The following is a 23,844-nucleotide window of genomic DNA, read 5'->3' as shown; positions in this document are numbered from 1 at the left end:
TGCTAAATAAGGTAAGAGAATATAAGTATAATATTTTTAAGAAATTATTTAAAAAACATGTCTGAAACAAGCAGCTGATATTTAGATGACTCTTTTTTTACTTATTTCAACTGATTATTATTATTATTATTATTATTATTATTATTATTATTATTATTATTATTTAATGTGTTTATTATTATTTTTTTATGTTACTTATTATTTATAATACTTATTATTGTTACTACCACATTGGATAGTAAAATAAAGTATTAAGCAAACAAGTAATTCGTTATTTTAACAATATTATTACATTATTTACTACGGTGATGATAAACCATGTACGACCTGATTATGCTCAGGCGATTGAGCAGCTGGTGCAAAAGGACCAGTTTAGACCATCCCAGTAACCTAGCCAGCTACAGTAAAGAGCTACAGCACAGCATAGCATTACATTGGAAGATATCATCGGAAGTAAAGGTAATACATGAGCCTGGAGATAATTGTTAAACCCATTTTAAGGTATTCACCTTAATACACGGTATATTAAACCAGTAAATTTGTTTTTTTTTGTGTGGAATGAGTAGAATGTTTGCTTGCTAGCATAGTTCGCTAGCTCGTGGTTAGCGTTGTTAGCACAGTTAGCGCTAGGTAGCTAGCTAACGGTTAGCGTTGTTAGCATATTTGGTGGTAGTTCGCTAGCTAGCGGTTAGCATTGTTAGCATATTTAGCGCTAGTTCGCTAGCTAGCGGTTAGCATTGTTAGCATATTTAGCGCTAGTTCGCTAGCTAGCGGTTAGCGTTGCTAGTATATTTGGTGGTACTTCGCTAGCTAGCGGTTAGCATTGTTAGCATATTTAGCGCTAGTTCGCTAGCTAGCGGTTAGCGTTGCTAGTATATTTGGTGGTAGTTCGCTAGCTAGCGGTTAGCGTTGTTAGCATATTTAGCGCTAGTTGCTGGAGATTTAGCGTTTATAGCCGGAACGTTTCTAGTAAGCGGCTCGTTTTTATGTCACTTGTATATGACATAGTGCTAGTCTGTGTTGTTGGCAGGGTTTATTAGGTAGAACGGCAGTTTCTGAGCTGCTTTTAATCTGTAGTCTGGCTGTTTTATGGGCATGTTGAGTTGAGTAAGGAGCTTGAGATTGAACTTCTCTTTACTTTAAGCACAGTTTATGGTACAGACGTTATTCATACTGGGTAACTGTAAACTGTTTTTGTGTTCTGTACTAACCATACAGATGCAAAGACTAATAGTGTAGTTAAATTGCTCCCTAATATTGTGATACTGTTGCTTTTTACGTGCTCTATATTTCCTGCTGAAAAATCCAAACGTGTGTACGCAATACCTTGCAGAGGAAAGTCATATGTCTTAATAGATGGGAATATGTGGTAATTTGCTTCTGTCTTCTTTTCAGAGCATGGAGAACACAAAGCCTGTTGCCAAAGTGAAGCCAAACAAAACGGTATGTAATAAACCTTTCCTGAAATTAATATATAAGGGATAATTCAACAAAACATTTAGACACTTATCCACTAAGCCTAGATGTAGTCTTTGCCTGGGAAAAGTCTTTGTCGGAAGTCAGAATTTTGCTTAACTGCTAAAATAAGTCACAGTTCATAATTGTCAATGTTTATGAATAATTACAGACTTAATATAGTCACCTAATATGCCATATTAGAGCTTAGAATCGGCAATACTTCTCGGTTATTTTGCCACTTTATCTGTATTTCATGGTCCAAATATACCTTCTAAACTAAAAGAAAGTCATAAATCTGCATTTTTTTTTATAAGATTTGTAGTTTTGCTAATGTGGACAAAATGTACATCAATGAAAAGGTCAGACTCTCCCCGTTCATTCTTATTGGCCAAAATTACATTACATTAATACAATTTTTATGAAACCCGAATCAAAAAGCTGTATACAAGCAAAAAAAAAAAAAAAAGCTTTCCCCACCCCTACGAAAAGCCCTTTTCCCCCCTACCTTTGACGTGTGCAGACAATTTAAAGCTCAACGCAAGCCTTCCATCCAATCAGAAATAGGACGGGGCTTGTTTGTCTTGGCCAGTAAGGGACATTGGTGCCGCTCATGGGCTCCGAGTCCTCCGGGCATGTTAGTTGAAAAAATTGGTTACGATAGTTCAGTGGCAGCTTAAAATTCGGCGCATTACGACTTCCTAACTGTAATAAGCAGAGGTGGAAAAAGTACAAAAAAAAATTGTAATTAAGTAAAAGTACCTTTATTATGCTAAAATTCTACTGAAGTAAAAGTTAACGTGCTTTTTTGCGTCTAATATATTTTTTGTTTACGGGCTAACGAGCTTCACACGTGCTTTACTCACCCAAATAAACTTATATAAATTATATATAACAGGTGTGCCGAATTTTGAATCCCAGGCAGAATCGGCCTCTCTTTTGCGTGCACACACGTCTGGTAAACATGTGGGCGCTAGAGGTTACTCTGACGCTGTCGGTTAATATTTATATTTCACTCAGAACACAGCAAGATATAAAGCCAAACAAAAACTCTTGTTAGACAGTACTAGTTTAGTTGTATATAACGAAAGAAAGACTAGTATTGCAGAACTAAATAACTTGTAGGACTTAACGAGTTTTAGCCTTAATGATCATTATTAGGAGAACATGTTAAACACAGCTTAATCGTAAAATCTGCAAAGATAACCAAGTTCAAATCTGAATACCTGATATTTACACCTGCCGAAATGATACCCCTCTCATATCAGCCCCCTTTATGATGAAGAGCACAGCACAATCTCAATAAAAATTTGCCTGGAGACGAAAGTGACACTGAAGGTACGCCAGAGCGCTGTAAAAAAAATAGCGGACTTCGAGAATAAAATTAAAATATTAAATAGGAAAGGAAGATGATCTGTTACAGGGCTGCTAGGGTTATTATCAGTTACTTACATTTTTAACTTGCTCTAGTGCTCTAGTGTTACAGTTATTATACAGTGTCCAGATTTTGCCGTGGAGGCATAGCTCGGTACAGCCTAGTCTTCAGCACCAGCGCAGCGAGACGAGTCCAGCCGGGAGAGCGCACGGTGCTCAGCAGTTATATTTTCTTTATAACTGGCTTTAAAGAAATTACTTTTAACAACACCCGTTTTACTCTGCCATTAATTTATATTAGGCTTACAAATTAATTCTATAAAAAGGATAATAGTTTTTAATGTAATATGATGATATAATTTGGCCTACATCTTACAATTACATTTGTTCACATCTAAAACACATTTGAAATATTGAAATAAATTATTGGATTAATCAAAATTGCAATATAAATTCCCCACTCAAATAAACATCTTAAAAACATTGTATTATTTTTCTTTTAGGCCAGCAATTATAATTTAATATAGTGTTACAGATTTAAAGAAGGTCTCATGTGAGCCATTTATAGAACTGTCCCTAATTCCATTATATACATTTTTAAAATTATTTTTCATTCCTCATTCCTCATTTTTACAGCATACAGTTGGAACTATGTCAATAAACAAAACTATATAGGTTGACACGCATATAATTCTTTACAGTATATTTGATAACACAGAGACAGTCCTCCTGCATCAGTAAAAGGTTTATTTCCTTTATTCATGACTGGAACTGATTGTATTTATGTTCCTTTGATCGCAATAACTTGAATTGAAGCAGCTGAAGAACTCCGCGGACCAATGCGCTCTCTTAGGAGGCGACATCGCGCGCTCTCTTATACCAAGATGGAAATGATCTGTGTTTTCGTGAATAACACTATAAACATAAGGCAAAAATGAAAACATTATCTAAAATGTGTCATACACAGACTATTAAATGTTTGAATAATGTGTCAAAATGTATGCCTACGTTACGTCACATATGCAACATGTTGTGCCCCCCTCACCCCGTTAGAACAGAAAAAAAAGTTCAGGCTCAGGATTTTTTTTTTTCACCATCACCCCTGTTAAAAAGTTAAGAAGAACAATACTGTGATTAATAAAGCATTTCATCACTCAAAAATAATATATAAACCGCAGTTTCCAAAAAGACCATATCTGTGCCTGTGCGACACTCTGGTGCTGAGAAATTACATCAAGCATTCCAGAAAAGCTTGTTTTTTAGTCAAAAACTATTTTAAATAAATAAAATTCACTGCCAGGTACCAGCAGAAATAATGAGTGATAAACTCTGATGCTCATTTAAATTAAATACTGGACTTTTAAAGTCACCAATGTACAGAAAGTCCATTTTAATCATAAAAACGTTTTTTTTTTTTTTCTTCAAAATAGTTAGAAGTTTATTATATTTTATTAAATTTATTGTATCTCTGGAATAAAAAAAAAACTTAGAGACCATTCCTTTTGTAAGTACATAGTGTTCTGATTGCACAAGCTTGAAATACAGAAAATGTGTACAAGTCAGTGTAATTCAGATCTGAATCTAAATTTCAGAAAGAAATTCATAAAAGAGCCTAGATTTTTCTGATGTTTTTATTATATTTTGACTAGATATTTATTTCATATCTTTAAGAATGTTAGAATGAACCTATGAAGGCATTTCTATAACATTCATCCTTAAAACCTAATGTCCTTGACATTGTTTTTTATTACAGAGCCTTCAAAGATGGCTGTGTAATTTCTGGGGAAATTTGTTAAAAACAGGAGCATAAGAGGATAATTATTTGACGTAGGCTGCAAAGCAGATATTGCTAACAATGACCAGAACTGAATTGTACCCGAATATAGCCTACATTGTAAATATACCAGCACTCATTGGGCAGGAAGGAAGGAAGACTACCCCCGGACAGGCTGCCAATAGCAGGGCAGACAGACTTACACCTGGGGGCAGTTTGTAGCATATCCATTTCACCTGAACTGTATGTCTTTGGACTTAAGAAGCTTTAGGCTTGAAATTTGTCTTGAGTAAATTTAAAATACATGGAGTTTTTGTCAGGCACGTCTAGTAAGTATTGATTCCAATTTAATTTGAATGGACTATTAAATATTCTTTTTTTTCTGTGAAAGGATGAGGAAGAAGAAAGTGAAGACTCCATTCACTTGTCTACAGAAGATGTTTCATCATCACATTCAGAATATGAACCTAATTGGAGTGAGTCTGAGTCTGAAAGTTCTCTCCCGCCTGCAACCATTTTGCCTTCCAGCCAGAGGGACAAGAAGCGTAAAAATGGTATGTCCACAACAACTAGCCTGAAAACATCTAAGATTACAGTAAAATGCACAGCTAAAACGGAAAATGGAAAACGGATGTGGGACAAGAAGCATTTTTGCTTGTACTGTAAAAAACCAAATACTAAAATTGCACGGCACTTGGAAAGAAAACACTGTAATGAAATTGATGTTGCCCGAGCTCTAAGTTTTCCTAAAGGGTCTAAGCAAAGGGCGGCTTTGCTTGAAGAAATTCGAAACAAAGGCGACTTTGAGCACAATATAGAAGTACTTGAAAATGGTGATGGGCAGCTCATTACCTGGCGGCAACCAGAGGCCAACGCAAGGCCAAATGATTACCTTCCATGTCCCCAGTGTTGGGGATTTTTTGTTAAAACGGATCTATGGAAGCATCAGATATCATGCAGGGTAAGGCAAGTAAAGAACATGAAGAAGACAAAAAGGATCCAGTTACATGCATCCCGCCTAGTCCCAGTGTCCTCATCTTCTTCAGGCTGCAAGGCTGTGTTGCAAAGCATGCAACAGGATGATGTCAGCATTTGTGTCAGAAATGATCCTCTCATTTGTAAATTCGGAGACGTTCTATTTGAAAAACATGGACACCAAAAATTTCAGCATTCATACATCGGCCAGAAAATGCGAGAGCTAGGGCGATTTTTGATAGCCGCCAGAGAGATTGACAAGAGTATACATTCGCTTCAAGATCTCCTTATGCCAGCAAAATTCCAAACTGTTGTGAATGCGACAAGAACCATCAGTGGCTTTAAGGCTTCACAAAATGAGTACAAGACACCTTCTCTGGCATGCAAGATTGGGTATTCACTCAAGAAAGCTGCGGGAATACTGGTTGGGGAGAGCCTAATTACAGGAAATACTAGTACAGAGAGGGATGCGAAGACGTTCATTGAGGTGATGGAGACACAGTGGAACACCTATGTTTCAGGACGTGCCCTGAACACTCTAAAAACAGCTAAGTGGAACAAAGATGAACTGATTCCTCTCACTGAAGATATCATGAAATTGCAGAAACATCTTAAAGTCCTGGAAAAAGATGCCCTAGATGGACTGTCAGCTGCACCCAATGTTTCAGACTGGACAAAACTTTCCCAGAGCCTTCTGACTCAGATAATCCTATTCAATAGAAGGAGGGAGGGAGAAGCATCAAAATTACTCATGGCAACATACCAAACAAGGAACAGAACTCCAGCTCACCCAGAAGTGTACGAGAGCCTTTCCAAACTTGAGAAGTCCCTTGTTAATAACTTCACACGACTGGAGATACGTGGGAAGAGAGAGCGAAAAGTCCCATTGCTCCTCACACATGAGATGGAGGCATCCATAGATCTCCTGATAAGGAACCGAGCTGCAGTAGAAATTTGCAGTGAAAACCCTTTTGTGTTCGCCCGAACATCTGGAACCTCCCATATCAGAGGGTCAGACTGCCTCCGCAAATTTTCATTGGAATGCCAGGCCAAACATCCAGAACGTTTGAGATCCACCAAATTAAGAAAGCATATCGCCACTCTTTGTCAAATGATGAACCTGAAAAATGATGAGATGGATCAGGTGGCAAAGTTCATGGGTCATGATATACGTGTCCACCGTGAGTATTACAGGCTTTCTGAAAGCACCATTCAACTTGCTAAAATTAGCAAATTGCTGATAGCCATAGAGAAAGGAAGTCACACTTACTTGGGGCGTTCTCTGGAGGAGCTGAACATAGATGAAGACACTCTGGATGATGAACAATCAGGTATGTTACTAGTATAGTGATACCCAAACTGACTGTCAAAAAAACATTTATATAACATATTTACGTTTTTAATGGTTGCCTTGTACAGGAATGTTTTGTGTTTTTAAATGGTATTGTGGACTGCATTAAACAACATTGGACTTATTTATATTGTCCAGCTAAGGCCTCCCATTCTGCACAATAAATATTTTATTAAATAAGCTTTCTAACCCCTACTACACCTGACAGAAATGGTGTAAATTTGTTTTACAGAGCAAATTTCTATGAAGTTGATTGTGAAGGTCAATAGGCAGTATATAGCAAATGGCCGTACAAGCCTGTACCTTATGAAAAATGTCCAATATATAGGATGTGCTTATGATGTGTTATTTATTATAAGGCATGTTTATTAGTATAGCACCTTTTCATATGGGAATTTAAATGCTTTACATTTCAGACCACGAATGTACCCCACGCCAAAAGAAGCAGAAGAGGTCTTCAAGAACTTCCTCCCGAGAAGGTGATTTGAAAAACACTGAAGACGATTCTTGCGGAGAACAGCAGTCAGGTATGTCAGAGTAGTACAGGTCATGTGTTCAACTGCTTTTCATTGTGAGCTCTGTTATTTATTCTGTTTTCTGTTGGACACAGGTCTAGAAACTGGTATGTTTTGTGTTTTTTTTTTATCTTAGAAGGTGCATGTCCACGCCAAAAGAAGCAGAAGAGGTCATCAAAAACTTCCTCCCGAGAAGGTGATTTGAAAAACACTGAAGACGATTCTTGCGGAGAACAGCAGTCAGGTATGTCAGTGTAGTACAGGTCATGTGTTCAACTGCTTTTCATTGTGAGCTCTGTTATTTATTCTGTTTTCTGTTGGACACAGGTCTAGAAACTAGTATGTTTTGGTTTTTTTTTATCTTAGAAGGTGCATGTCCACGCCAAAAGAAGCAGAAGAGGTCTTCAAGAACTTCCTCCCGAGAAGGTGATTTGAAAAACACTGAAGACGATTCTTGCGGAGAACAGCAGTCAGGTATGTCAGTGTAGTACAGGTCATGTGTTCAACTGCTTTTCATTGTGAGCTCTGTTATTTATTCTGTTTTCTGTTGGACACAGGTCTAGAAACTAGTATGTTTTGGGTTTTTTTTATCTTAGAAGGTGCATGTCCACGCCAAAAGAAGCAGAAGAGGTCTTCAAGAACTTCCTCCCGAGAAGGTGATTTGAAAAACACTGAAGACGATTCTTGCGGAGAACAGCAGTCAGGTATGTCAGAGTAGTACAGGTCATGTGTTCAACTGCTTTTCATTGTGAGCTCTGTTATTTATTCTGTTTTCTGTTGGACACAGGTCTAGAAACTAGGGCTGCAATGATTAGTTGGTGTAGTCAACAACATCGCCTATAAAAAATTGTTAGCGCAGAACTTCATAGTCGACACGAATGTGTGACAGAGCAAGGAGTGAGAGACATAGTGAGAGACTGAGCATCCTGATTGGCCTCTCCTCATGCCAATGAGGTTTCAGTGTGCGCTGTGTTGATTAAACACAAACACATTAATCTTCTGTAAAGTTCTGTACAGTTTCAACACTGAGTTCTATATTACCTGTGGAGAGTTAAATTACTGCAGAGAGCTGCTGAGGGGAGTTTAAACAGGATTCACTCCTTCATTAACATCACTAACGTTAGTTAAACTAGTGTTAGGGAGATGCTGTACTCTGTCCACTCCATTAAAATTAACTTGTATGTTATAGTAACTACAGACTTTAGTAAAAACCTTTATTTTCTTAGACAAGCAATCATTTCAGGAAGGTATCTCCTTGGAAAGTAAAAAATGCATATAAGTATCCTAGAATCTCCTCAAAATAACATCCAGCCTGTTTAATGTTTCCTATAATATACATACCGATCAAGTTTTGGATTTAAAAATAAGGAACATTTTCCGCCACCTGCTTTAAGCCATCCCATCAGCCCAATCGAGGTTTAGTATCCCTTATATTATAAGACAGGTGCATAAGAAATCTAAAATAACCACCTGTGAACCACTTACCAGGGTTCGTACGGGTGCTTGAAATCCTGGAAAATGCTTGAATTTTAACATTCTGTTTTCCAGGCCTGGAAAGTGCTGGAATTTTGGAGAAAGTGCTTGAAATTGTAACTGCATTTACTTTACAACAAATACCTGTCTGACTAAATAAGTTCACTCATAGACTGTGTATATATTTTTACAGTCTCTGAGTTTGCTTAAAAAACTACGGAGCGTTAAATAAAAAAGGGTTTGCTCGCGCCTCCACGTACGTGTGACAAAGTTCGGTTCTTTCTCGTAATCCAAGAGCAGTTGGCTCACAAGGAACCGGCTCTTTTTGCGCCTCTGTGTTTTTTTTATTGCTTTTTTATAACCGCGGTAAAAACTAATGCATCACCGCGATATTGCGGTGGGTGTATATATATATATATATATATATATATATATTTTTTTTTTTTTTTTTATTACATTTATAATTTTTTTACACGGTTTTAACAGTCAAGCAAAGGGTGACTTTGAGTCTAGATTGTACAATGCATCCGGGAAAAAAACTAAATTATCAGGAAAATACTACAGGTGAGTAACCCAGGTCCAGAATGTAAAAATCCAACCCAGGGTTTTTTATCTGCAGCAGAGCCGTGGGGGGGTTGGTACAAAGCCCTGTGTTGCACTTTTACTTTCTGGACCTGGGTTACCCACCTCTACATCTACAAAGTTATTTGCCTAGTGATCTTTTGTGTCTCAGTTTCATTATTGACCCCTCTACAGATACATTTTGAATCATAAAACTTTTTATTTAATTTCTTCTCCTTCTGCAATTACCAAACACAAAATTGATTGTGTTCATAATACCAGCTCTTGGAGTGTGACAAAAAGCAAATCAATAATTTTGAGTATATGAATATATAAATGCTCTTAACTCAATTAAATGAATAGGATAAACATTCGTTGATGAACATTAGTATTTAAATTGTGTGAAACTGACACCAATAAATCCATAATTTCTGCTATTTACTTAAGTAGAAGTATTATTCTCAGCAGGATAGTCACTGTAAAGTGTGGAGAAAAGTTATATATTGAATGTCGCTGAATCGCTGTTTTGAGAAGTCACGGTTATCATTAATTTACCACAGCTTAAAGGTGCTGGAAAATTTTGAAAATGGGCTTTGAAAGTGCTTGAAAAGTGCTTGAATTTTACCTTGTAAAAGGTGTATGAACCCTGACTTACAGACTACAATTTTTATTTGTTATTTTATTAATTTAGGATTGCAGGATTACTGTAAACTATAATGAATGAAAATTAATTAAGATAACTAGTTAGCTAGAAGCTGGATGTAGTGGATATTCAGAATTTAGTACAGTACTGGTAGTTTAAAGCAGTTTCTGAACTCTGCTCAGTGCCTCTAAATTGTGTGTTTTCCACCGGATTCAACTGATCAGCTAATCAACAATCCTTTATTGAGTTTACATGTTGAAATCCCTTAACCCTATGTATTAGACACATCATACCACCACTTACTTTATTAGTACTCTTGAGCTGTTTGTTGCCTGCTAGAGGAATATTAAATAAAGATTATTAATTGTGTAGGCCCCTTAGGACTAATATTTATTAATATTTAATTTAATAATTAGTTTCATTGTGTTTTAAAAGGTAAAATAACAATTCAGAAACAAGTGAATTGTTTACATTATTACATTGCTACATGAAATCCATTGTTGATGTACTGTTTTGCATACTTTATTAGGGAATGGATTTACTGATGGAATATATCTGGTCCATGTCCTTTGGTAAAAGCTCATTTTGCAGAGATTGTGCACCCTTTGTTCAATTTTAAATCTACTGAATAAAAAAAGATCTAACATATGAGAGGGCATTCCTGCCAAAAAAAGTGAAGACTTCATGTAAATATTTAGAAAAGTGTTTTCATTTAAGCTGTATTATAAGATTTACATATGTAGGAATGTCCACAACATTGCAGTGTCAATTAGATTCTGATCATCTGATTGTAGTTTGTAAAAGGTTCACAGGTGGTTATTTTAGATTTCTTGTCCACCTGTCTTATAATGTAAGGGATACTGAACCTCGATTGGGCTGGTGGGACAGCTTAAAGCAGGCAGCGGAAAATTTCCCTTATTTTTAAATGCAAAACTTGACCGGTATGATGGAGCCCCATCAGGAAGTGATTGATTTATGACTCCCAGGCTAGAACCCTAGCATTGGCTGCCCAATAGTACTGCATGAACACATGTAGGCCTAGGCCCCCAAGTGCTATCGGCCCAGACAAAGAGCCAATAATTGAGTCTAGTTGTTTAAAAAAGGATGAAGGGAGGTAAATTGGTATGTTTTAAAAGAGATATAAGAATTGTGGCAAAGTCACCATTTGCATTAATACGTCCAATCATTGATAAAGGAAGTAACTTCCATCTCTCTATATTTTAGTTTTTAGTTTTAAAAATTTTAATTTGATCAAAAGTTTGGGATTTCTTGGTATCTTAAGCCCTAGGTATGTGAAATGATCATTTTATAATTATTTTAAATGGCAAAGATTTAAAAAAACAACGACTAAGGTTATTGTTAACACACATAAATTCACTCTTGCTCCAATTAATTGAATAACCTGAAAGTCTGTTAAAAGCGTCTATATAATTTAATAGGTTGGGAACAGACAGCAGTGGGTCTGAAATCAAAATCAGCAAGTCATCTGCATATAAGTTTACAAGGCTTTAAGTGTCTCCGCATTTGATGCCATGGATCTGTGGATGATTCCTGATGCCTATTGCCAATGGTTCAAGAGCTAAATCAAAAAGAAGGAGAGACAAAGGGTCCACTTGCCGGACCCCACGATGTAGTTCAAATGGGCTAGAGCACTCACAATTAGTTAGGGCCGCAGATATCGATTATTATTGTATTCGAGTACTCTACTGAAAAACTCTACTCTGAATTAACTTTGAGGTATGCTTTCCAAGTCTAATCGACGTAACCTTAGTTAAAACCTTTTGATCAAAGTTTAAGAGTGCAATTGGTCTATAAGAGGCAGGGTCTGAGTCATCTTTTCTTTTTTTCAACAATAGAAAAATGTTTGCTTCGTACAGAGATCGGGGCAACTTTTTATTTATCATTCTCAGCATATAGGGGGCAAGATGTTTACTGAAAGCCTTGTACAATTTAGGCCCAAATCCATCAGGACCTGGAATTTTGCCCGATGGAAAAGCTCTGTTAGGTTCAGTAAGTTCAGATACTGGAGCAATTGGAGCATGGTGCGTCTGGAGCATCCAATTCCTCATTGCAGAGCTCAGGTAACTAGGAGTAAAACTCCCCATCAGTGATCAGTGAGTAAATTGACAGATTTTGCTTTAATTTTACGAATAGCTTGTTTAGATTGCATACCTTTTAACTATCTGGACAATAACCTTTCAGGCTTATCTCCCAGTTCAAAATATTTATGTTTCATTTCAAGTTAAGAAATTTCCACACGTTTACTAAGAATCAAATTATGTTAATATTTTAGTTTTAAACTTTTGTTGTAATCTGATTGTGCCAGAGATGATCTATATGTATGTTCAGTTAATGTAAGTTCCCTTTGTATTTCTAAAACTCTTTCATCGTTAATTTTCTGTTTTGTGCTTAGAATGAAATAATATAACCTCTCATGAGACTCCCAGAGGGTACAATTTGAAACCTCGCCATTGTCATTAATTAAAAACAAGTAACTGAGTTTAGATTTTATATATTTATTAAATAATGGTTTTTGAGCAAAAGAGGGTTGAAATGCCAACTATATTTTTCTTTAGCTATATTACAATTAAGTTGGAGAGTAATTGGACAGTGATCTGAAATCAAAATATTATGGTACTTGGTGTCTTCCATATAAGAAATAAGTTCAGAATTCACAAAAAAAATGTTCAATCCTAGTATATGACCTGTGTACATGAGAGTAAAAAAAAAAAAAATCCTTATGCGTTGGATGTTACGACCTCCATCTACCAAATTCCTGGAGTTCAGTAAATTTTTTAAAACATTTGTAGACAGTAGTGCTGGTGGTGGCCTTTGAGAGAGTCTGTCCATGTAGGGATCCAGAAAATAATTAAAGTCACCCCACATTATAATTTTCGGAAAAATTATCCACTGCATCAAACAATTTACAAAAAAAATCCGGTGAATCAAAATTCTTGCCATATACATTAACCAACGTCAGAGGAAAAGAGTTAATATGACCTGAAACTATAATATATCTACCCTGGGGATCAGAAACCATAGATTCTAAATGAAATGGGATATTTTTTTATGAAAGAGAATGGCAACGCCTCTGGCTTTGGAGGTGAATGTTGCTTGATAGAATTGGGGCACCCAACTCTGACTCTACTTTGTTGTGTTTTACCAATGTGGGTTTATTGGAAGAAAATTATATCAGCCTTAAGAGACTTCAAATGTGAGAAAACCTTTCCTCTTTTAATTGGGTGACCCAGTCCCCTCACATTCCAAGAGGCAATAGTGACCCCAGCCCCAGCATTATTAGTTACAGAAATCTAAGACTGAAAGAAAAAAAAGTTTGAAGTGACAGCCTGGGGGGGAAAAAAAAGAGAGAGAGAAAAAAAAGTAACGTCATCAACACCCACTCCTCCGCACCTTAATTAAATATGTAAACAAACAAAATAGCACCATCTGTATCGTCTATTCAATCGCTATTGAGACGGCATTGCCGCTGAATCTAGACACTGACTACAGTACCTCTGCAGCCCTTGTTCAGTCTTGTTTAAGGTCAGTTTCCACAAATTCAGCGGGGGGAGGTAAAACGGCCTTTATGGTGGACACAGAGCTTTGCAGGAAAGCGGAGCGTGTGGGTCACCTGTAGCGCACAAAGCACTTGCATGACATCTCTGAAGCTCCTCCGCTGGGTCAGCAACTCCGCAGTGTAATACGGAAAGATGTACACTTTATGCCCGTTGTAGTCGAGGTTGCACCTGGCTCTAAGCTGCAAAATCCGCTCCTTCTCGATGTAGAAAGGACCACGAGCGATGATCATGCGGGGTTTCGCTCCTTCTGGGGGTTTGGGCTGAAGCACACGATGAGCGCGGTTCACAAATGCGTAGCTCCAAGCAGCTTGGGGAGTAGACCAGCGACAAACTCAGTTGGCTTCCCCTTTTCCTCTCCTTCTGGCACCCCGACTATATTGATGTTGTTGAGGCGTGACGACCCTCCAAATCATCAAGTTTTAACCTTAGCAGTTCGTTCTTTCTCCAGGTCTCTGTCATTGCCGCTTTAAGTGAACTAATGCGAGCCTCGTGATCTTGAATTTGCTTCTCAGCCACGTCCGTCTTCTCTGTGACTGTATGCAGTGTGATTTGGAAGGACTGTTCAAACTTATCGAATCTCCCATATATTGTTTTCAAAACCTTGTTCTCCACCTTTTCCCAGGCCAGAGGCAGGTCCACGTCACTTGTTGCTTGGCGAGCTTTGCTGCTAATGGCGTCCTCCAAACCTTTAGCCACATGTTGAGATTCTCTCCATTGTTTCAAGGCTTTTGGTGGCATTTTAGCTTTGAAAGGCAAAAAATTAAAGCAGTGGAGGTTCATCCTTAGCGCAAGCTAAGCAAACATTGAAAATTTTAGATGGCACTAAAAAAAAGTATTTTAAAGGTTTGGTGCAGAGGAGCTCCCTTAAACACGTCTACTCCATCCGCTTGTTCACTTGCACCCCTTGTAATTTTTAGTTTAATAGAGGTACGTCAAACTATCAAAATGTACTGCAGAATTGATCTTGGGGCCTAATAGGTAAGCTCTCCTCACCAGTAGGAAGTACAAATAGAGTACATGACAAAAAATAATGTGATTAATTGACTAATAGAACAAATAATCGGCAAATAATCTAAATTAATTTAGATGGGCGAGTGAGCAGTTTTGGCAATATAAATAAATTATAGAACACGAGAGGTTTGTGAGTGTGTTATTGCAAGTAACCTCATGGCTGTAATTGGGTTGGCAAGTGCAGTAGATCACCACAACTGTGATGTTATTTGTAAGTAAACACATGAGCTTAAGTGTTCTATTGCTATTCTACAACAGTTTTATAAAATAAAGAAACAAAATGAACCATGAATTTCATACCGAGCTTGTTTAATTTTGACAAAACCTTCCACCAAAAAGTAGTTCCACAACAAAAGAGCTGTAACCCTGCATTCACATATAAACTGAAGCAGAAACTCTTCCACATTCTTCACACACTGTTTGGAACAAAAAGCAGCAATAGACAGCAGCGTCATAACTCATTTACATAAAGCTAAGAAACTCTCAACTCAATTTGTCGCTCTGTTAGTCTGTCTCCATGTTGCTTGCTTTTGCTGGCCTGACGCTACTTGTCTTCTTTTAACTATGATACATTCACTATTTTAAAACGCAGAGCTTAATTGTATCCGTCTGTTGTTTTTCTTCAAGATCATAAACACACAGGAAAGCCCAGGCGATCATGGACCAACAGAGAGAAGGAGGCAGTGTGGCGTCACCTGGCCAAGCATCGTACCTTAAAGAAAGTCCCGGGAAAAGAAGACTGCCTTCAGTGCATCCAAGCAGAGTATGCTTTGAAGAACAGAACATGGAAAGATGTCAAACATTTTGTTTACAACACTATTACAACAGAGAAGCGAAAAGCTGGCTCTCTCATTTCAAATGTCTAAAGAACATTCTGAACATGTTCTGAACATGAACATCCGTTCATGTTAATTTGTTCAAGTACAGTTAGTTACTCTGTTTATTACCCTAATTAGGGGTTTAAGAATATAGTATTGATGTGATTGAGTGATGTTTTGTTTTGCAAGACTACATTTGACTGACTACTGATTTTCAAAAATACAGATACTTAAGCAATAATACACTCGAGGTTCGTGCTATAATGTGTAATATTGGCACTTCGGCCTTGTGCCTATGACCTCAGCACAGCAGTGCCAATATTAAACATTATAGCACGATTCTTGAGTGCATTTTTGCTATTATAACAGCTCATTATCACTGTTTATTAAAATTTTGAGTTAAAGAGGAGGAGAAAATAGGATCTGTTTGGTTATAAAAACTGCCAGTTAAATTGCTGCTCTGTTTGTGGCTGTGCTGTTTGGCTTGTAAGTTCTGCATCGTTGCTAGGTTACCCATATGTGGCGGAGTAATACATGGAGAGCTTCAGTTACAGTGCATTACCGGCTGGTAATGTCACTCATAAAACGTCTCTCATAAAACATCTCTCAGTCTCTTTTATACTTCAACAATTTGAAAAAATGTCAGTATATCATGTTGTTTACAGTATTGCAAGAAATGGCAATATATTCAATCGTAACCACTATATTGTGATATGTATTGTATCACTAAGCTCTTGCAAATACACAGCCCTGACACTAATGTTGTAGCTTTAAAATACTTCTTCAGTTACCACTGCAGTTCTACAGTAGTTAGTGACTCTGTACCAGTAAAAGATAATCGAACCAGAGCATGCTTTAAAGAGAATGTGGAAAAAGTCTTATACTGCAGTCTTACTGCAGTGTTGTAGCACCACTTCTCCCGGTCTTACTGTACTGTTATACTGTAGCTCTACACCATTTCTACAGGTCTTACTGTACTGTAATAATGTAGCTCTACACCATTTCTCCAGGTCTTACTGTACTGTAATACTGTAGCTCTACACCACTTCTCCAGGTCTTACTGTACTGTAATAATGTAGCTCTACACCACTTCTCCAGGTCTTACTGTACTGTAATACTGTAGCTCTACACCATTTCTACAGGTCTTACTGTACTGTAATAATGTAGCTCTACACCACTTCTCCAGGTCTTACTGCACTGTAATACTGTAGCTCTACACCACTTCTCCAGGTCTTACTGTACTGTAATACTGTAGCTCTACACCATTTCTCCAGGTCTTACTGTACTGTAATACTGTAGCTTTACACCATTTCTCCAGGTCTTACTGTACTGTAATACTGTAGCTCTACACCACTTCTCCAGGTCTTACTGTACTGTAATACTGTAGCTCTACACCACTTCTCCAGGTCTTACTGTACTGTAATAATGTAGCTCTACACCATTTCTCCAGGTCTTACTGTACTGTAATAATGTAGCTCTACACCACTTCTCCAGGTCTTACTGTACTGTAATACTGTAGCTCTACACCACTTCTCCAGGTCTTACTGTACTGTAATAATGTAGCTCTACACCACTTCTCCAGGTCTTACTGTACTGTAATAATGTAGCTCTACACCACTTCTCCAGGTCTTACTGTACTGTAATACTGTAGCTCTACACCATTTCTCCAGGTCTTACTGTACTGTAATAATGTAGCTCTACACCACTTCTCCAGGTCTTACTGTACTGTAATACTGTAGCTCTACACCATTTCTCCAGGTCTTACTGTACTGTAATAATGTAGCTCTACACCACTTCTCCAGGTCTTACTGTACTGTAATACTGTAGCTCTACACCATTTCTCCAGGTCTTACTGTACTGTAATAATGTAGCTCTACACCACTTCTCCAGGTCTTACTGTACTGTAATGTAGCTCTACACCATTTCTCCAGGTCTTACTGTACTGTAATAATGTAGCTCTACACCACTTCTCCAGGTCTTACTGTACTGTAATAATGTAGCTCTACACCACTTCTCCAGGTCTTACTGTACTGTAATACTGTAGCTTTACACCACTTCTCCAGGTCTTACTGTACTGTAATACTGTAGCTCTACACCACTTCTCCAGGTCTTACTGTACTGTAATGTAGCTCTACACCATTTCTCCAGGTCTTACTGTACTGTAATACTGTAGCTCTACACCACTTCTCCAGGTCTTACTGTACTGTAATAATGTAGCTCTACACCACTTCTCCAGGTCTTACTGTACTGTAATACTGTAGCTTTACACCACTTCTCCAGGTCTTACTGTACTGTAATACTGTAGCTCTACACCACTTCTCCAGGTCTTACTGTACTGTAATACTGTAGCTCTACACCACTTCTCCAGGTCTTACTGTACTGTAATAATGTAGCTCTACACCACTTCTCCAGGTCTTACTGTACTGTAATACTGTAGCTCTAGACCACTTCTCCAGGTCTTACTGTACTGTAATAATGTAGCTCTACACCACTTCTCCAGGTCTTACTGTACTGTAATAATGTAGCTCTACACCACTTCTCCAGGTCTTACTGTACTGTAATACTGTAGCTCTACACCACTTCTCCAGGTCTTACTGTACTGTAATAATGTAGCTCTACACCACTTCTCCAGGTTTTACTGTACTGTAATACTGTAGCTCTACACCATTTCTCCAGGTCTTACTGTACTGTAATACTGTAGCTCTAGACCACTTCTCCAGGTCTTACTGTACTGTAATACTGTAGCTCTACACCACTTCTCCAGGTCTTACTGTACTGTAATACTGTAGCTCTACACCACTTCTCCAGGTCTTACTGTACTGTAATACTGTAGCTTTACACCATTTCTCCAGGTCTTACTGTACTGTAATGTAGCTCTACACCACTTCTCCAGGTCTTACTGTACTGTAATACTGTAGCTCTACACCATTTCTCCAGGTCTTACTGTACTGTAATACTGTAGCTCTAGACCACTTCTCCAGGTCTTACTGTACTGTAATACTGTAGCTCTACACCACTTCTCCAGGTCTTACTGTACTGTAATACTGTAGCTCTACACCACTTCTCCAGGTCTTACTGTACTGTAATACTGTAGCTCTACACCATTTCTCCAGGTCTTACTGTACTGTAATACTGTAGCTCTAGACCACTTCTCCAGGTCTTACTGTACTGTAATACTGTAGCTCTACACCACTTCTCCAGGTCTTACTGTACTGTAATACTGTAGCTCTAGACCACTTCTCCAGGTCTTACTGTACTGTAATAATGTAGCTCTAGACCACTTCTCCAGGTCTTACTGTACTGTAATACTGTAGCTCTACACCATTTCTCCAGGTCTTACTGTACTGTAATACTGTAGCTCTAGACCACTTCTCCAGGTCTTACTGTACTGTAATACTGTAGCTTCTCCAGGTAATAAATACAATTAAATAAAATAAAATTCAGATATAAAAGCTCAGCTCTGATCCACTGTGTTCTGTTTGTAAAACAGGACAGTATCCTTTACAGACACATTAAAATATAAGGTTAAAAGCATTTGTTTTGTTAAAATGGGTTTAAAAACTACATTTTCCATGTAGCCAGAGTGTTTTGCCTACATTTTAGCCCTGTTTTAACCCCACCCACCATCCTGGAACGTTTTGCTACCCGCTGTCCAATTAGGGAAAGCCTAATAATTTCCTCCAATCGGTAGTTGGTCCTCGCTTGAATAGCGCACTAATGGAATTCTGTGTTTGAGTTACCACTGAAAACAAATCAAGTTGCCGTTGCTACTGACATCTAAAGGCGAACTGTGTTATTGCAGTTTCAGTGTGACGTCTGGAAATAGTGGTCCTCACAGGAAGAAGAAATGTCATGGTCCTCACAGCTGCATTGTAAACCTGTATGTGTGTGTGTGTGTGTGTGTGTGTATGTGTATGTTTCCCTGATTTCTGTGTGTGTTATATCTTAAGGGCATAGGCTAATATACTGCCATTTTTGTTTTACAAAGATGATAGTGACAGAGTTAGACTCATGGAAATGTCCACAGACCAATTTTCATGCCCTTTATTAGATTCAGTGCCCATGTTATTCTCCAGAGACGGGCTCTTTATTGACAGCCCCTTCCCATTAACTTGCATTAGGTTAGTACCAAATTGACCACTTTATCTGTGTCAGCCTGTCAGTTTGGGTAGAATCATCAATTAGGAGATGTCTCCCTTACATGATTGTCTTTAGAAGAGTGGGTGTTTTTAAGCTCTTGTGAAAGGAGCCTAGCTTGGTTTTTTTTTTTTTTTTTTTTTTTTTTTTTTTACAGTTTTTGTAGAAGGAGTGAAATGAATCAAGAATTTGTAGCTATACTGGAAACCCTTTTATGTGTCAAGTGATAAATCCACTGTTTTTTGAAACACAAGACATCCATTCACCAAATACCTGTTTTTTTTAATGAGAGATTTTTTTGTTGTTGTTTGCATGAAACCTTTCCTCACTTGCCTCGTTTTCCAAAGCCTTCTTTCCCTTGTTTTTCTCTCTTGTTAAAAGAAAAGACACCCAGGAGCAATTTGAGTTCCTTCGTTGTCAAAACCGTTATCACCCCTGTCTGCTCTCTGGGCTTGGAACAAAGTAGTTGCACAGTGTGCAAAAGAAGAAAGAAAAAACCCAGGAAATAATAAAAGAAAACCAAAGAGAGACAGAGGGAATAGGGAAAATAAGAACCTAGAATCAGAATGACAAACAGAAAGGCTGACTTCTTTTTTAGTCTTGTTTTTTTCATCGCCCCAATCCCTTTTTTCTTGCTTTTGTTGTTGTTGACTGAGTAGGTGTCCTGTAAGACTTGAAAGGCATCCATTTTCTCCCCAGCACATATACGTATATACAGTACAGGTAGTAAAGCTACTATACACACCTGGTCCCTCAGCATACACCTTATCCTCATGCTAACCCTCCTATATGTCCCCTTAACATGACCTAGTTAAAGGAAATAAACAGGTAATCATTGGTACTAAAAGGAAAGAAAGGTTAATCAGTTCACTTTTAAAATGTTGGATTATGTCAAGTCAATACCAAGAATGGTATCTCTGGCACTTATATGTTAAGTGTTACAAGCTTGTTCCAGAGGATCTTTGCCCTAAATTGTATTGAGAAACAGATAGACTGGAAATAGACTGAAGGAGGCACAAAGGGTACATTTGGATTAGGGGCGTGCCAATTGAAATTTTGCTTCATGACTTGGCGTATGAAAATGAGGTCATGTCGCAGACTTGTCAGAAATTATGTGGTGCCAAAGACACACAAGGCATGACCTGAATAAATCAATAACGATAATAAAAGCCCTTTACGGGGTGCATTGGTTTTACACCCAGCTTTGAGTGGTCAGTAATGAAATTAGTTCTTTTTGTGAAATGGGATGTTTCTTCCAGTTTTCAAAAAGGAATTAAAAATGTCAATGATGACACTTTTTCTTCTCTGCAAATTCTTGATTTAATTAATTTGTTCAATGGACAATCTCTCTTAATATATTTTTCAGTCAGTATGAATAATGTATATGAATGATGTATAGGCTACTTCAAAATCGGCACACCCCTACTTTGGAACCTAGGGCAATGAACAAACCCCTACTCAGCTACTCAGTATTAAACATAGTGAAAAGAAAAAAAGACATGGTATAGTATAGATGCCATCACGTGTAGGCATAATCTATATCTGGAATTCCTCCTTCTCTGTATCCTCGGTTGGTTCCATAGCCTGGATTCACTGTGTGGTTAAGGGTGCTCCTATAAAGGGTTGTATTATTTGAGGGAAAAATAGTATGAATGTATGTCATGTCCTCAACTTTAGCTTTTGGCTGCAAAGGTTGATGAGCAGCCAGTGGCGTCATCTGGAAACCAGGAGTTCCAATCTCTAAGATTGAGGTGTCTTTAATGGTACCAGATTCTACATAGTCATCATAATGCTTTGTGCCACTACGGGACACAACAGCATCTCGTCCATATACGGTATGATCATCAGCTGCAAGGTATCCTGCACGATGTCCATACCAGCAGAAGATCCCAAAAATTAAGAACAGAGATACACATGCAGTCACTCCTCCAATAATCCCTGCAAGAGGTAAGGCCGCTAGTTCGTCCATACCCTGTACGTCCTGGCCCCGATCAGCACCAGGCTGAATCTGGGGATCTCCTGTCTCTGTTCGGGCACAAGCAGGATGCTCATGCTCTGAGTCAGTGTTCATATTAAACCCCCCTGTTGCTGTAATTGATGTCCATCTTCCCTTGTTGACAACAAGAGGCACCAAGCAGATAATGTAGCTTGACTGCGGTTGTAGTTGAGTGAGTAAATACTCCCTGCGGTCACCTGGGACTAGTGTCTCTGTGATGGAACCCATGGCCGGGTTGTTGCCTAGTCTTAACCAGGAGAGCCTGAAAGCTGATGCTGGCTGAGCAGCTTGCCATGTAATATGGACTGTCTCTGGAGTTAAAGGCTTTACGCTGATGATCAATGTTTTGCCAGCAACCCCACTTTCACCCCCTAAAGAACTGTCCTGTCCCAAATCAGGGTACCTGTGTACAGGTCGCCTCGACCTGAGTGTGAAGAGGGAACCTTGGGGAAGTGGGACGGTTGTTGTAATTGGGATTTCGGTTGGAAAATCCCCCTTATCTTTTGCCCCCTTGGCGCCATTGCCTCCCCCAAGCCCTCCAACAGCACCTAGTCCATCCACAGCTACCTCACATTGCTCCATTTGACTTGTGAGGTCCCTCAGTGATTTTCCCCTGACCTTTTCTGGTCCGTGACATGTTAGCCCCCTCACGGTTACAGATGATCCTCGGACGTGCAACCAGTCATGGAGCCAACGGAGGTTACAGCCACAATGCCAGGGATTTCCACGTAGAAGCAGCTGTGAAATGCTGTCCAAGTCCCTGAACAGGCCCCTGGGGAGGGTGGTAAGGTTGTTGCCTGACAGGTCCAGCTTCTGTAATCTACGCATACCATCCAAGGAACCTCGTGGCATGTGAGCCATTGCATTATCCTGCAGATATAATCGAAGAAGATGTGAGCTGGGAAGGTTTAAAGGTGGAGACTGAAGAGAATTGCGCACCAAAGAGAGCTCTGTTAAATTAGACAGGCGTGAAAATGTGTCATCAGCAATGCGTTGATTTGCTAACAGGTTCCCATCGAGGAAAAGACGTCTAAGCGAAGTGAGCCCCCTGAACGCATGAGTCGGAATCGTGGAAATTCGATTGTCATCCAGCCGAAGCTCCTCAAGCGATGATGGCAACCCTGATGGTATACTTGACAGGTGGTTGCGTGACAAGAAGAGCAGCCGTAGCCGTGGATTATTTGCAAATGCCTTGTCTTCGATGCTTACGGTTGAAATTGAGTTATCATCCATATGGAGTTTCTCTAGCAAGGGTAAACGTGCTAGAGCAGCTCGGGGTAAAGTTCGTATATTGTTGTCCTGTAGATGAAGTTCTCGTAACGAGGGAGGCAAGTGCGTTGGAAAATCATCGAGTTCATTGTCATAAAGATAAACCACTTGAACAGTCATTCGCTGCTCTAAAGAAACAGGTAGGCCAGCGTTATCAATGCGATTATTTTGCAAATAGAGAACGGCTGCTGTTAACGGCAAAGCAGGTATGATGCTCAGTCCACGGTCGTTGCAGTAAATGAAGCCGTCATCACACCTACATGCTGACGGACACGGTACATCTCCTTGAAGCTCTGCTTCCCCGAGTGCCGCCTCAGTGATGGCAGCTGTTGCTGCTGCAAACTCCAGCACTTCCACCAGTAGCGTCAGGCACAGGAGTAGCAGGAACAGCCAGTCCCTGAGCTCGATTAGGCTTTCAGCTGCCATATTGTGCCTTAGTTCCCTCACAGCTTCTCAACTCCTTTTGGAACTTTGGAGTGTTGTTGGGGGTGGTTGGGATAGCACTTTGTGACACGGATCCTCTTTTCCTGCCAAAACTCTGTAATGAAAAGGAAAAGAAAAGTAAACAAGTTGCAGAAGTTGATGCTATTATGCCATCTTGACCTACATAAACCATTATAGAACCACTTGTCTACAAACAGCACACTGCTTTCTGAAGTCCTCCCACATACATGCGTCAAGTGCAGCTACATGTTTTACACGCATAATAAAACACTTAGTAACTGTGCTGGTAAATTTGAGACTGTGCAGTGAAAGTGGAAAATGCAAGGTCTGACATATGGCGATTAAAGGACTGAAAAAGAAAAAAGAAAAACAATCCAAAGACACATATATCGATAGAGCAGAGGCAGGCAAGCAGGTAGGGTAGATTGTAATTGTAAGAGATGTGGGGGGGCTCAGAACATTAAACTTGA

The 23,844-nt window shown here is 38.8% G+C and overlaps 2 protein-coding genes across 11 annotated transcripts in view; one reads left to right on the top strand and one right to left on the bottom strand.

Moving 5' to 3' along the window:
- Positions 1 to 261: 261 nt before the first annotated feature.
- LOC111192507 (nucleolar protein 58-like) lies at positions 262 to 16,477 on the top strand. 10 transcript variants are annotated; one of them, XM_049484241.1, is made up of 8 exons: positions 262 to 459; positions 1,396 to 1,443; positions 4,995 to 5,157; positions 7,346 to 7,456; positions 7,581 to 7,688; positions 7,811 to 7,918; positions 8,041 to 8,148; positions 15,338 to 16,477. In XM_049484241.1, exons 1-8 carry the CDS (start codon positions 319 to 321, stop codon positions 15,574 to 15,576), a joined length of 1,026 nt encoding a protein of 341 aa, XP_049340198.1. In that variant the 5' UTR covers positions 262 to 318; the 3' UTR covers positions 15,577 to 16,477. The 10 variants fall into 10 exon arrangements, with proteins under 10 accessions (XP_049340198.1, XP_049340190.1, XP_049340191.1 ...); XM_049484233.1 differs by lacking the exons at positions 262 to 459; positions 1,396 to 1,443; positions 4,995 to 5,157 and adding an exon at positions 5,164 to 6,909; XM_049484234.1 differs by lacking the exons at positions 262 to 459; positions 1,396 to 1,443; positions 4,995 to 5,157; positions 7,581 to 7,688 and adding an exon at positions 5,164 to 6,909.
- Positions 16,478 to 19,863: 3,386 nt separating this feature from the next.
- flrt1b (fibronectin leucine rich transmembrane protein 1b) overlaps positions 19,864 to 23,844 on the bottom strand; it is a 33,643-nt gene continuing 29,662 nt past the window's right edge. Inside the window, exon 3 of the mRNA XM_007246388.4 lies at positions 19,864 to 23,468. Within this exon, the coding sequence (XP_007246450.1) occupies positions 21,185 to 23,356 (2,172 nt within the window). The 5' untranslated portion in view covers positions 23,357 to 23,468 and the 3' untranslated portion in view covers positions 19,864 to 21,184. The remainder of the gene's footprint in view (positions 23,469 to 23,844) is intronic.

The sequence above is a fragment of the Astyanax mexicanus genome, chromosome 10 (assembly GCF_023375975.1).
Source record: "Astyanax mexicanus isolate ESR-SI-001 chromosome 10, AstMex3_surface, whole genome shotgun sequence".
Classification (NCBI taxonomy): Eukaryota; Metazoa; Chordata; class Actinopteri; order Characiformes; family Acestrorhamphidae; genus Astyanax; species Astyanax mexicanus.
The sequence above is the reverse complement of the archived record's forward strand: the minus strand, read 5'-3'. Positions and strand labels throughout refer to the sequence as shown.